At 42.0% G+C, this 12,407-nt stretch overlaps 2 protein-coding genes across 2 annotated transcripts in view; one reads left to right on the forward strand and one right to left on the reverse strand.

The window, feature by feature from the left end:
* Window positions 1-1,028: 1,028 nt before the first annotated feature.
* LOC128455656 (protein lifeguard 3) lies at window positions 1,029-5,500 on the forward strand. Its single transcript, XM_053439398.1, has 12 exons — window positions 1,029-1,170; window positions 1,231-1,305; window positions 1,411-1,478; window positions 1,610-1,674; window positions 1,764-1,817; window positions 1,950-2,000; window positions 2,119-2,158; window positions 2,315-2,352; window positions 2,466-2,553; window positions 2,920-3,015; window positions 3,182-3,235; window positions 4,180-5,500. The coding sequence occupies exons 1-12, from the start codon at window positions 1,029-1,031 to the stop codon at window positions 4,327-4,329; spliced, it is 921 nt and encodes a 306-aa protein (XP_053295373.1). The 3' UTR covers window positions 4,330-5,500.
* The window catches only part of dars1 (aspartyl-tRNA synthetase 1), a 28,620-nt gene continuing 21,189 nt past the window's right edge, over window positions 4,977-12,407 (reverse strand). The window contains exons 11-18 of the mRNA XM_053439397.1: window positions 10,732-10,866; window positions 9,107-9,254; window positions 7,210-7,356; window positions 6,847-6,889; window positions 6,460-6,540; window positions 5,956-6,067; window positions 5,696-5,767; window positions 4,977-5,557 (exon numbers count right to left, since the gene is read on the reverse strand). Coding sequence (XP_053295372.1) covers window positions 5,466-5,557; window positions 5,696-5,767; window positions 5,956-6,067; window positions 6,460-6,540; window positions 6,847-6,889; window positions 7,210-7,356; window positions 9,107-9,254; window positions 10,732-10,866 — 830 coding nt within the window. The 3' untranslated portion in view covers window positions 4,977-5,465. The remainder of the gene's footprint in view (window positions 5,558-5,695; window positions 5,768-5,955; window positions 6,068-6,459; window positions 6,541-6,846; window positions 6,890-7,209; window positions 7,357-9,106; window positions 9,255-10,731; window positions 10,867-12,407) is intronic.

Here is a 12,407-nt window from a genome sequence, read left to right on the forward strand (position 1 = left end):
TTTGCACCTTTTTTAAATTTGCATTTTTGTTTAATCTCTCGTTTATTTGAGATTCTATTGTTTTTTATTATATTATATTTATTTGCTGCTTCCGCTTCGTCTTTAGATTCGAGTGTTCTGTTTCATTAAGACTTTATTTGATTCATTGTATTATTATTTTACCAAAAACACAGAAAGCCACATTTTACAGAACTGACCATTCATATCAAACAATACTTTCCATCCATCTCTGATTGTACACAAAACATAGACAGTATTTCAATGAAAATCTTGAAAATTGTGCTTTTCAAGATTTTCATTGATATACCCCCTTTTTTTCCTTTTTATTGATTTGGCTTTTCTTTTCGCCACACGTTTTTAATTTGTAATATTGCAATATTGTGTGTGTTAGTAAATTACGTGTGTGTCTTGTAATCCCTAGCATCTAACAAATTGTATTTTAGGAGACAGACAGAGAGACAGTCTGGTGTTTTTTTTTTTTTTATCTAATGGTATTTTTGTTATTCTGAACAGGAGCCAGCGAAGCCAGTCCCAACCACCACACATGGATACCAGTGTGAGTTTCACCGAGCAGATCCTGTTACAAAGATGACATCCCCCCCCATGGGGAGGCAAACCCCAGAGGAGAGAAAGGACCGAAGGCCACAGTGCTGCCAGGCTGACGCTGCCAGGTAAGTTACAGTTTCATTTGTTTCTCCGGCCTTTTATTGTTTGACTAGGTTGTTTTACAGAACACAGTGTGTGTATTTGTTAGAAGTAGAAATATGGTGATTTTTATCCCGTAACTGTTAAAACTACTGAATTTGTACCTTTGTTAAATTGTGTTCTTCTTTATTTTAATGTTTAAAATAAGGTTTTCACAATAATATCACGACCTGCCTTTATTCAGTAAATGTGACATTGAAAAGTACAATAAACGTGATTACTGTTGATTATATAGTGACCTTACACACGTCTCATATTCTAGTCATCATGTGACGTTCCACTAGTACATGTACAGTTTGAGTTATTCTCTCTTTAAGGTTAACATGTCGTCTAAAGAAGACAGTCCTCCAGCTTATGAGGACGCAATACAACAGCCGAAGTATGGAAACTACCCCCAGCAGCTCCAGCATGGCTCCCCTCTCCCACCACCTCCATCCTACAGCCCCAGTCCCGGCATGTACCCTGGCCCGCCTGGTTACTGGGGCCAGGAGGGCATCTACCCGCAGGGCGCCATGTGGGCACCAGCCCCTGGCTTCTCTCCAACCGGGATGCCCACCACAATACCGACTCTGTCTGCTGGAGTGCACGCGTCCAACCCAGGTTCTGAGGAATGACTTCAGTTAATCACTTCCTGCAATATATTCACATAAGCTCCCGAAAGACGAACCAGTCTAAATCACCACCTCGCTGTTCCCAATTCTGCAGGAGACATGGAGGATCTTCTGAGCGCCCAGTGGGAAAGCACATCTATTCGGCACGGCTTCATCAGAAAGGTAAGACTGCCACTGTGTGTTGTTTTGTTGTTCAGACCGACAATCACAAATCCCAGTAATCTCATCTAAATCTACTAAATGTGTTTTCTTGTGTGCTCAACAGAACTTCTTGGTTTTGTGTCTTTGGGCAGGTTTACTTAATTCTGACAGCACAGCTTGCCGTCACCTTCTCAGTCGTTGGCGTCTTCACATTTGTGTAAGTGTCCCCGTGCATTGGAACATTTCTACTTACTCTGTGTGTGCGCCGGAGGATGAGGAAGTCTTCTGTGTTTGTGCTTTTCACAGGGACCCAGTGAGGCTGTTTGTCATCAAGTACCCTGGCGTCTACTGGGCGTCTTTGTGAGTTACACTCCAGCAACACAATGAAAGGAGACTTGAAGTGCAATTAGAAGAGCAACTCAATATTTCCGCTCCTGTGTTTCTCCTGATGTTACGTAACAATACCAATCAGAGTGTTTGATCTCTCCATAGTGTGGTGTATTTTGTGGTGTACTGCATTCTCATCTGCTGCAAAGAGCCTAGGTGAGCACCCCCCCGTCCTGACGCAGTATAACTCATCTACAAATTGTATGTCTTCAAATATTTTAAACCAGTAATATTTCTATTTGTATACCTAAAACATTCAAATGTATTTGTTTAGGAGACGTTTCCCGTGCAATCTTATACTGTTGGGAGTATTCGTAAGTATTGTCAATATTGATTAATTATTGCATGGTAATGATTACAGTCCAGCAAAGGCAAAACTAAGAAAACTGGAAAAGCAAAGGCAGCATATGAAAGAGGAAAGAATCCACTCTGTCCTCTGTAACACCTTGTTTTCATGTTTTCTCTCGCAGACTCTCGCCTTGTCTTACATGTCTGGATCCATCTCGAGGTTTGTTCTTGGCATCAGAACACACAAAAGAGAGTCACATTTTCACAGTGACGTATTCATATCATCTTTACGTTCTGTTTAATCGTTTGAATTCCGATCTCTGTCTTTCACAGCTATTATGAAACGAAAGCCGTGCTCCTCGCCATGGGAATAACAGCATTAGTTTGTATAGCTGTCACAATCTTCTGCTTCCAAACCAAGGTAGATGGAGACGTGGTCTGTGTGTGTCTGTGGCTCAGTAGCTCGTGGCTTGTCAGAGGTTGTCTTTGTTGTCAGTGTAAAAGAACTCCTTTGTCTCGCGTTACAATGCGGCTCTGGGTTCCTTTAAATATTTAAAACATTTCGGGATAAGATGTGAATCCAACTTCTCCGTCTGATGCAACCCAAGACGAATGAGTTACATTTCTGACTGGAGCACGACAAATCCTCCCTGGTTTATTATTATTATTTAATTTTTTTTATTTTATTTTAAACCCTTATTCTGAACTGATCTCCACTGCTCTTTCATGTGACTTGAAGCCTATTAACTTCCCTTTCATCCCGTTAATGACTTGCTTCTCATCACAGGTGGATTTCACCTCCTGCGGGGGCCTTCTCTCTGTTGCCGCCGTTTTGCTCATGATCATAGGGATTGTTACGGCAGTCGTCCTCTCCTTCCAATATGTGAGCTCTCTTTGGTCAACTCTTTTCATTTATTCTCTCTGCTCGTGTTTCTCTGTGTGTGGGGGGGGGGGGGGGGGGGGGGGGGGGGGGGAAGAGTAGCAGCTCAGTTGGGTGTATCTGTGAGACTGATTTCACATTCACCGGCCTTTCTTGTGTCACTCCACAGGTCCCCTGGCTGCATATGCTCTACGCCGCAATTGGAGCCGTCGTTTACACTCTGGTGAGTCTACACCCCCGTGACTCTTAAGGACAACTTGTATCACAAGGTTGTTGTTGGATAACAAGAGGCACAGTCGTTCTTACACCCTGAAATACACAATTATTCATCAGACCAAACCACATATGGACAATATACTACTTAATGAGTCTTAATTACATCAGGTCTATCTCCGCTCTAGGACCAGAAATGATTTGGTAATTATTAAGTCATATAATTTATGGTTTATCAATGGTTTAGTCTGAGAGTTGGATGAAAGGCCGAAGAGATGGAGCATTGGAAAGAGTTCGTTTTCTGGGGATATTGAACATCAACAGCAAATGTTGTTCTGTTGGTTTGTCCACCATCTTTCCAAATTATATTAACACCTATTTAATGGATCGTCACGGTCCCCAGATGATGGACCCTACAAAGACTACAGCTAATGTTCCCTGTAGTGTTGCCACAAGGTGGCAGTGTCTTCAATATCCTGGCAATTCATGAATGTATGGCCAGAAGTGTGGCTCACTAGTGATCTCTTAATTTCTTATGTGGTTGTTGAACATGGTAAACATCAACATATTAACATAGCCATTGTGAGCATGTTAGCATTCTGAAGTTAGCATTTAGGTCTATATACCATGGTACCCAAGCATAGTTGTAGGCATCAGCCTTATTTGCGCACTGATGGAAACTTGGAAACAGACATTTAGCCTGAAATGTCAAACGTTATGAAAAGATTAAAATGTGGAACATGAAGGTCGCCATCATAACTGTGGGAAGTTGTTCAGATTGACTCAGTGTTTCAATAGTGAAAGTATCAACACTTTCCCCTTGGACCGAGATAAAAAAGTATATAACACGTTTGCATGCTTTTGAAGTAATTGAGGGTCTGCATCTTGTGCCCTCATCAGAAACATCTTATTAGACAAGTGAACCTCATTTTGTTTCTCTCCGCGTCTTGTTAGTTCTTAGTCTACAACACGCAGCTTCTCATTGGGAACCGGGAGTTGGCCATCAGCCCCGAGGAGTACATCTACGGAGCGCTCTCTCTCTACGTGGACATCGTTCACATCTTCCTCTTCATCCTTCAAGTCAGTGGAGCAGCGACTGACTGAGCCCCTGGTCAGAGCGCATCCCATCATCTCAAGACTTTAAACTGTATTTGTCATTCAACATAATGCTAAATGCAAAGTGTATAAATTAGGATGCACCATTACTATCAATTCCACTGTCAACTGTATATCATTTTTAGTGACATTAACACACAAGCACTTTGATCTCCTCACTGTATGAAGCTGGAAGTCGATTTAAAGTTTATATTTACCCAAAAGTGAATGAACAGAGATTCTCGAGCTTTGCAGATTGTATAGTTGTAAATTAATAATACATGTTATGTTCCTTTTTCGTGTTGAAGTGGTATTTTAGTAGATCGTCCTTACAAAATAAAAACATCTTAATAGTGTCGTAGTCTGTGATCGATTACATCTGTCTGACCTGATCATTACTGAATTAATAAACAGTGTTTGATCCTTGTTCAGAGGTATAAGAATAAGCATTGGAAAGGCACTCTGTTATTCCCCTCTACTATTCCCCAATCAGGCAATGCCAACTTTTTAATATTGATATACTGGGATTTCATAGTGACGCCATTAAGATATCAATCTTATATGAACATAAACTGTGTTTGATCTATAAAAGCAAAAATACACACACACAGACACACAACAGTTGGAAAAAACAAAGGAGACAAACACTTGATGGCTCAAGGATTTTTTTGTATTTAATGAATTGATTTTAGTTCCATTAACAAAACACCTATAATTACCGGCAAACCACTGGAGACCACAATCATTAGTCCTAAATCTGTGCTGGTAGTAGGGGGGACTCAGATCTGGATTAAAGTGATTTTCAAAACATTGTAAACATAGAAAAGAAGTTCGACAAACACTGACTCATTGGATAAAAGATGGAATAAGTGTGTGCTTCCAGCAACTTCCTTAAATCACAGATCAGCTCCTCTTTCTTTTTATTCCCTTTGTCATTTGCTGTTGTTGAACATCAATCAATAAAATACACCCTACTGTTGCGACTGCGTTATTCTTGCATCTTATTGGTTAATCATAGTGGCACGTTAGTGTCTAGGGTGGCACTAACCCCTATACCCTCTCCTTTTCTGGATTACTATTGTTTCCCGTCACCAGCATCTGTGTGTTAGTCCCGGATGATTGGGTTTGTCCACTTGCACGAAGGCTCAAGGTGTCAGGCGCTTGGGGTCACGGGGGAACATGGAGGTCTGACGTATGTTGTGGAGGCCGAGGTACAGCATGCAGACTCTCTCCAGGCCTGAGGAAGATCACAGTCAATCAGCAAATCTTTATTACTCACAATAACACGTGGAGCTGGGGTCATATTCTCATGTAGTTTATTATGATAATAATGCTCTTTTCAAACAGGAATTCCTCAGTAAAGCTCATCACTTACCAATGCCTCCACCGCCATGTGGGGGGGCTCCATACCGGAAGGAGTCAATGTACGACTTGATCTTCTCCAGGTCTATGGTGACATAAATAAACAGAAAGAGTTTCAGCGTTTAAAAAGAAAGAAAACAAAGTTACATGTGAGACAATTATTAAAAAAATTGTTATGGGTGTTGTTATTACCACTGGCCACCTAAAGAGGGAGACAAATCACATGTTCCTATGCAAGATGTCTCTTAACAGCATTTCTACACGTGCTCTTACCAATCTGATGGTGGACGGCTCTCTCAGTCAGCAGCTGAGGATCGTGGACTCTCTGAGCTCCAGACAGGATCTCCTCCCCCCTCATGAACATGTCATAGGAGTTGGAATATTTCTGATCAGAAAAACAAGAAGACGTGTTTCATGTGACATCCACAATCAAGCTATCCACATATCTGTTAATGACACTGACACACAAATGGTGCGAAACTCAAGAAAATTTGCAAACACACTAAAAGAAACACAACTAAAACAAAAACAAAAAGCAAAAAGCAAACTGTCCAAGTCGTAATTTTCAGCAAGGAGCTTTATTTCCTGGACTAGACTCTCTCGGCACATCCCAATATCCAGCAGAAGACAGAGTGTTTGGCTCAGTCTACGGCTGCTCTCTGGACAGTTTTTTAAGTTTAGGCACCGTCAACCACAAAACTAATTTACACAAATTTACATAACATTTGTTTCGGACTACGTAGCCAGTCACTGTGTGTGTAGAAGGGAGCAACTTACAGGATTGCTTGGATCTGGCATCGTGTAGAAGGGTCTGACAGCCAGCGGGTACTTATCCAGCACGTAGAAGTCAGTATCATACTGAGGAAATACAAAAGAACCGATGGAATATTACAAAAGGTACTTGTAGTTACTTATGTTATAGTTATTTACAGTTATACAAATTCTGTCAAATCTGCCTATTTTCGCCAACACTGCTCAGAATATGTTTGCTTTGCCATGTGCAACACTTATGAAAGCTATGTTGTAAATAAATTATCCTAAACATGGGGTTTTTGTGCAGCACTGTGATGAACCCGCTGACACAATCATGTACAGTCTATGTCCAGTAAAGATATATTCAGATTTTTACACCAATATTAAACCAAAAGGGCCACGTGAACGTACCTTTTCCTTGACGAGGCGGCCAAGCAGCTTTTCATTGGGGGTACTATAGGACAACAGAGAAAGAATTCAATATTTCTACAAGCAGCTGTATTTTATTGTGTTCGACTGTAACTCGCAGCTCGACACTATAAATCTATATAATGCTCCACTAGTGTATCTACAACAACACCAAGTTAGACAACGTGTTTCTATGTCCACTACAAATGTGAATAGTTCAACGGAACCGTTTGATCAAAAGATTTACTTGAATCGTAAAATGTTGCCGAGTTATCGGTCTGATGTTTCACTTCTTTTTAAACTCAAATATAATCATATGACATGATGAGGTGGAAGTGGGTCACAGGGGGTCTGACGTGTTCTGACCTGAGGTCTTCCTCATCACCCATCTCCACGCCGGCCTCGTGCAGCATGGCCACGGCCTCAGTGAACTCCAGCCTCAGAGTGGGCTCCAGGAATTTGAAGGGCTCACTGGGAAACTGCTTGTTCACAGTCTGGATCTCGTTCTGGAAGCTGATGCAGAAACAGACACATTCAAACTTAGGAATCAGGATTTAGATCTCTGGTTGCTCACCAAGCAAGGGTCAAAGCCCACATGGTCAGTCACTTTGTTAGAACAGATTTGAATCATTTAAGGCCACTCATCTCCTGGCCACTATACCGGCTCTCTACCCAGAAACAGAACATAAGAGCTCATGGAGGAGCTAAAATACTTTAGTGGAAAAGACAGTATGAACTAAATCACAAGTAGAGTGCATAGTTCTGTCAAGGCCAGACAATCCTACATGTCTGTCTAGCTCTTAAAATAAACAACAACAAGTAGTCTGATAATCTGCAACAATTTGAACCGACTCATCAATATCAACACGAAAAATATACGAATAGATCAAACTTGTAATCCTGAGAAATTGACAAAAATGTTGAAAAATGTTGCATTATCCTGTTAACAGATGAACCAACAGACAGACAGATGTGACAACATGATGTCTTTGGCAAACACACTGGAAAAAAAGATATGGGAACAGAAGAGCTCTAAAAGACGTCTGACTTGAGTCATTCGTTTAAAAAAAAACACCCAAGACCACAAACAGGCAGAGAGGCAGAGTTTGTAAGGTCATGAGAACAAAAAGACAAACCGCCAGAGTGTCCTGAGAAAGAGGAACAATAGTCACAAGCTGAAACTAACTGACGGGGACTAGTATGACAGGAGCTAACATCTGCGGCGAGCTCAGCATGCGATTGAATGTGACTCACGTCTGAATCGATGTTTCACACAGACACTGGCTTATTTTAACCCCTGGGAGCACATGGGCTGAAGTCTTCAGGGCGGGTCCAAATCCACGTTAGGTAGTTTGATGGTGGGAAAAGACTGTGCAATCCAGGTGCATGGTTTATAATGGTTTTATTTAATGTCTTTAAACAAGGGTGTGTTTTTTGTGTAACATGCAATAAACCAGTAAGAGTGGGATCTCTCTTTTCCTTTTAGTGCAACTCGATGGATTGCTGTTGTAAAGGCTGATTCACCAGGTACTAGGAGGAGTGGACACTTGTTGTCCAGCCGCCTATGTAGGTGCATGTTACTATCTCAATGTTACTATCTTTTTTACTGAGGAGGTTTTGGTGTGAATGTGCACAATAGAGAGCAGGAGCTGTTTATATTCAAGGAGTAATTAATGGGTAAGGAACTATTTAAGGGTTGGCTTTGAGGAGTCATTAGTTGACTGAAGGAGGTGCAGCTCTCATCCATGTGCTGCCTGCAGTCAATAATTAAACAGAAGGTTTATGACTGGACAGGAAATGTCTGGAAATGACTAAGACTAAGAACTACTGTCATTCACGGACATTTGGAGCCATAAATACATCTTCCATACTCATCTCCTATTATAGTTCATTACATGTGCAGTACTAGTTCACAACGCTAGGAGGCAATAGAGCCACATCAATAAATCTAGTGTGTGGTAATGTCTGCCTTGTGTTAGAGAAGACAGGAGTGTGGGTGATAACACTTAATCTGGATTCAACAGATGAAATGATTTTACTAAGACATACAATATTCAAACCTTTTATCAGCCATAAAAACGTCTGCATCAGGAATTGCTCCTGTTAAAATTCAGTGTGAACCCTCGGTGACATTTCATTTACATCAGGTTTTGGTGCAAATCGTCACCTGAACTCACAAAAAGTTTAAGTCCAACTAAAGTGTTGAGAACAAAAATGTCAGCCTATTAGTTTTGAGCTTCACTTTATAAAGTCCTGATCTTACTTGTCTCTCAGGCCCTTGAAGATCTGAACCATGGTGTCGGTGATGGACTCGATCACTTCATGGTAATGGTAGTTGAAGGCCATTTCGATATCCAGACCCACGAACTCAGTCAGGTGACGGTGGGTGTTGGAGTCCTCCGCCCGGAAAACTGAAAGATTTCAAATCAGTGTGAGGAGAAGTGGCAGCTTTCAAATCTCAAACAGTTTGTAATTCAGGAGCTTTCATTGTATTGCTTATGAATCACATTGTGTGCCATGCGTCCTCTGAACTGAATCAGCACTGATCACCTCTGTGATGATGATTTTCAACATCACTGCTGCTGATGGTTTGCAGGTCAGTGCTGTGATGCTCAGCTGCAGACAACTGAGGCCTTGAGTAAACCTCAGGTCTCACTAAAAGCTGCTTTCAGACAGTCAAACTGGGTCCAGACATTTGCTGGTGTTTGCCCTCCACTTAAGAGAAACGCGGCAAAGGATCAGTCTGGGTCAGACGCCTTCACAACAACAAGAAATTGTCTGCACATGAAGGGGAGAAGTGGCAGCTGGGTAGAGCATACAGCCGGCAGGACCACATTCTGCTGCACAGATCACATGTTTGTATCCACAGCACAAAGACATCTGCCAGTCGGGGGGGGAGAAACTGACTTTGAAATTTGTGTTCTCACATCCAATCACGTCAGGGCAGGTCTGACAGCAGCTTAATTGTGAAACGTGTCTTAGTGACACGCCTTCATGCAAACAGTTGATTTAATGTATCTCAACACCCACACGTGGCTCAATGGAGACCCCCATGTGTACGTATAAAGCTATAAATGTGGATATGCACATTTCTGCTGTAGTGCTAATTAAGGACTGACAGTTTTATGCATCTGACCCCTGAATACATTTACTGAAGCCGATATAATAAACCTAACATAATTAACAGGACATCTGCTCCTCAGTGCTGCAGACCGGCCTTGTGTTCACGTCTTTGTTCCCCCTGTGGTCCTCTTCAGCTGGACTTAGATAGTGGCACCATATAAACTTAAACACAGAGACACCAGGGCTTCGAGGAGAGTTGATCTCGATTCTCCTGACTTGCCGAATCGGTGGGACTGTAACTAAGGCAACAGCAGCGAGCACATCGCTGCCTCTGAAGCTTTGATGACCTCAAGTCCTTTGATTTCTTTGTGTGCGGAGAAGAAAACCAGGACCCCGGTTCAGCCGGTGGAGAAAATGTGCATCCATCTCCACCATGTCTCATTTTATCTCAGGTCAGATGTTTTGTGTCATGTTAAAAAGAAGTAAGATGTTTCTGAGTGACTTTTTGTATATAATCGAGCGGTGGCAGTGTTTGCTTACCCACAGATCTGAGGACAGTCTTAAATCCCGTACAGCATCATAAAGTATTTTACAAGCCCCACTGTGTCGCTAACACACTAAACTACACAGCAGCTCTGAACACAGTTAAAGTAATACACAAAAGGAGGGATGTCTGTTAAAAGTTCAGTAATCTAAATGCATTAAGAGCCATTTCTGAAACAGACTTCTCACTTAATGGGGCCGAGAGATTTTCACTAGACTCCTGCTGCTCATTTCACTCGCTCAAGTGGATGTGGAGGGGACAGATGGGAGACTGGAACTTACCTGGCCCCACACAGAAGACCTTGTCAAAGTCGGCACAGATGCACATCTGCTTGTAGAGCTGGGGAGACTGGGCCAGGTAGGCGCTGGTCTTGAAGTAAGACACAGTGAAGACGTTGGCTCCACCTTCACTGGCAGCTGAGAGAGGACAAAGTGGACACCTTTTAGAAATGACATTAGCCGCTGGAGATGATAGAGGTTTTGATAAACTAGTGCAGTGCATGTTGTAAACCTGCCTGTTCTTTCTGAAACTGTTACAGTGACCTGCGCTAATTGAGCCGTGGTAAGTAAGGACTGTACAAAGAGCTGTTCAGTTGTTTATTCAAAGCTCAGTTAATCCCAGTTCACAGAACCCTGAACTGGGGAATTGGTCATCGTGAACACGCCCATTGTCATGAGGTCACTTACATTGATGAGTCCCAGCCACCGCTGCTACAGAGCGCTGGTCGCCTGTTTATTCAAAGTTTATTGATATTCAGCGTATCGTGTGTCCAAATCCTGCTAAATTTAAAACTGCACTTCCTTGGGCCATAAACTAAACAAATGGCTTGTGTTAAGCTGATGAAATGAATGGTTCTTGAGATATTCAAGCCACATACTGACAGAAATGGTGAAGGTAAATTATCTATCTAATGATTTACTTAATTCCAGATAAGAGACCCACTGATGGAAACTGAATGTTTGTCATGTTGCAAACTCAAACTGCCACAAAAGATGAGACACAAAGTTTTCATTTACAGTAATAACTGTCTTTTTGAAAATAGGGATATTTGGACGTTGGCATACACCTGTCTGGCATATTTTTAAAAACAAACAACTACAAGCCGCAGACTTATAAAGCATACGCCCGATTTACATGACACATTTGCGGTTCCTTTTTTTCAAAAGACGTCAGAGGGCATATTCTGACACTCATCTTGTCCAAAATAGGGTTTGGGTGGTGCCTCACACGACACAAACTGCCACTGCGTGTGCTCTGGGTGGTGGCACACAGGAAGATGTGGTTTTCGCAAACAAAAAATTTAAAAGTTCACTGTTGATCTACAGGTGCCGCCAAAACCAAGAGCGGCAATTTTGAATTTAAATGTGAGAACACGATTGGCTCGTTAAGAAAAGGGGAAGTGGGCGCACCACAGGTTTCGCCACAGTTCAATATGAGAGACACTGCTCGAGACTTTTGAGAAAAACCGCATTTCAGCTGAAGAACTGAAAAGTTATACTGGTATCTGAGACCTGGGGCCTAACGTCCAAGAATTGTGTTTGTAAGAAATGAGGCCTGAAAAAGATGTCCGCCACTTCCCACGCTAAAGCTGGGGTCTATAAAACATGACAGGAGAATGTTTGCGCCTAAAGGAAAACCAACTGAACCATGCGTGTGTACATTTTGGAGACAGGGGAAAATCGGTGACGAAGATGAGGAGGTGGTGAATAGAAGCCGGGTTGTGAAGTTAAATGTGAGAGGCATATGTATGATGATGGCAGGATTGAGGCGAGGTACCTTTACCACTTTAAAAAAGGCTAAATTATCAATGTTGGCTGCAAAATAACATCCAGCAGCATTCAAGATTAATTTAGCAAATTATTTATTTGTTGGTTGTTGTGTTAAATAGCTGCAGTGCACGCGCTCTCAGCTCTCACACAGGGAAGACCTTGATTTCTGTGTCCCACAAATCCTTTTC

This window comes from Pleuronectes platessa, chromosome 14 (assembly GCF_947347685.1).
Source record: "Pleuronectes platessa chromosome 14, fPlePla1.1, whole genome shotgun sequence".
In the NCBI taxonomy this organism is placed as follows: domain Eukaryota; kingdom Metazoa; phylum Chordata; class Actinopteri; order Pleuronectiformes; family Pleuronectidae; genus Pleuronectes; species Pleuronectes platessa.

Bases quoted from the DNA above. Each gene is read 5' to 3' on its own strand.
- LOC128455656 (XM_053439398.1), top strand. From the start codon at position 1,029: ATGTCGTCTAAAGAAGACAGTCCTCCAGCTTATGAGGACGCAATACAA. The intron at 2,353-2,465 runs GTTTGTTCTTGG...TGTCTTTCACAG, and splicing joins ATGTCTGGATCCATCTCGAG to CTATTATGAAACGAAAGCCG. The intron at 2,554-2,919 runs GTAGATGGAGAC...TTCTCATCACAG, and splicing joins TCTTCTGCTTCCAAACCAAG to GTGGATTTCACCTCCTGCGG.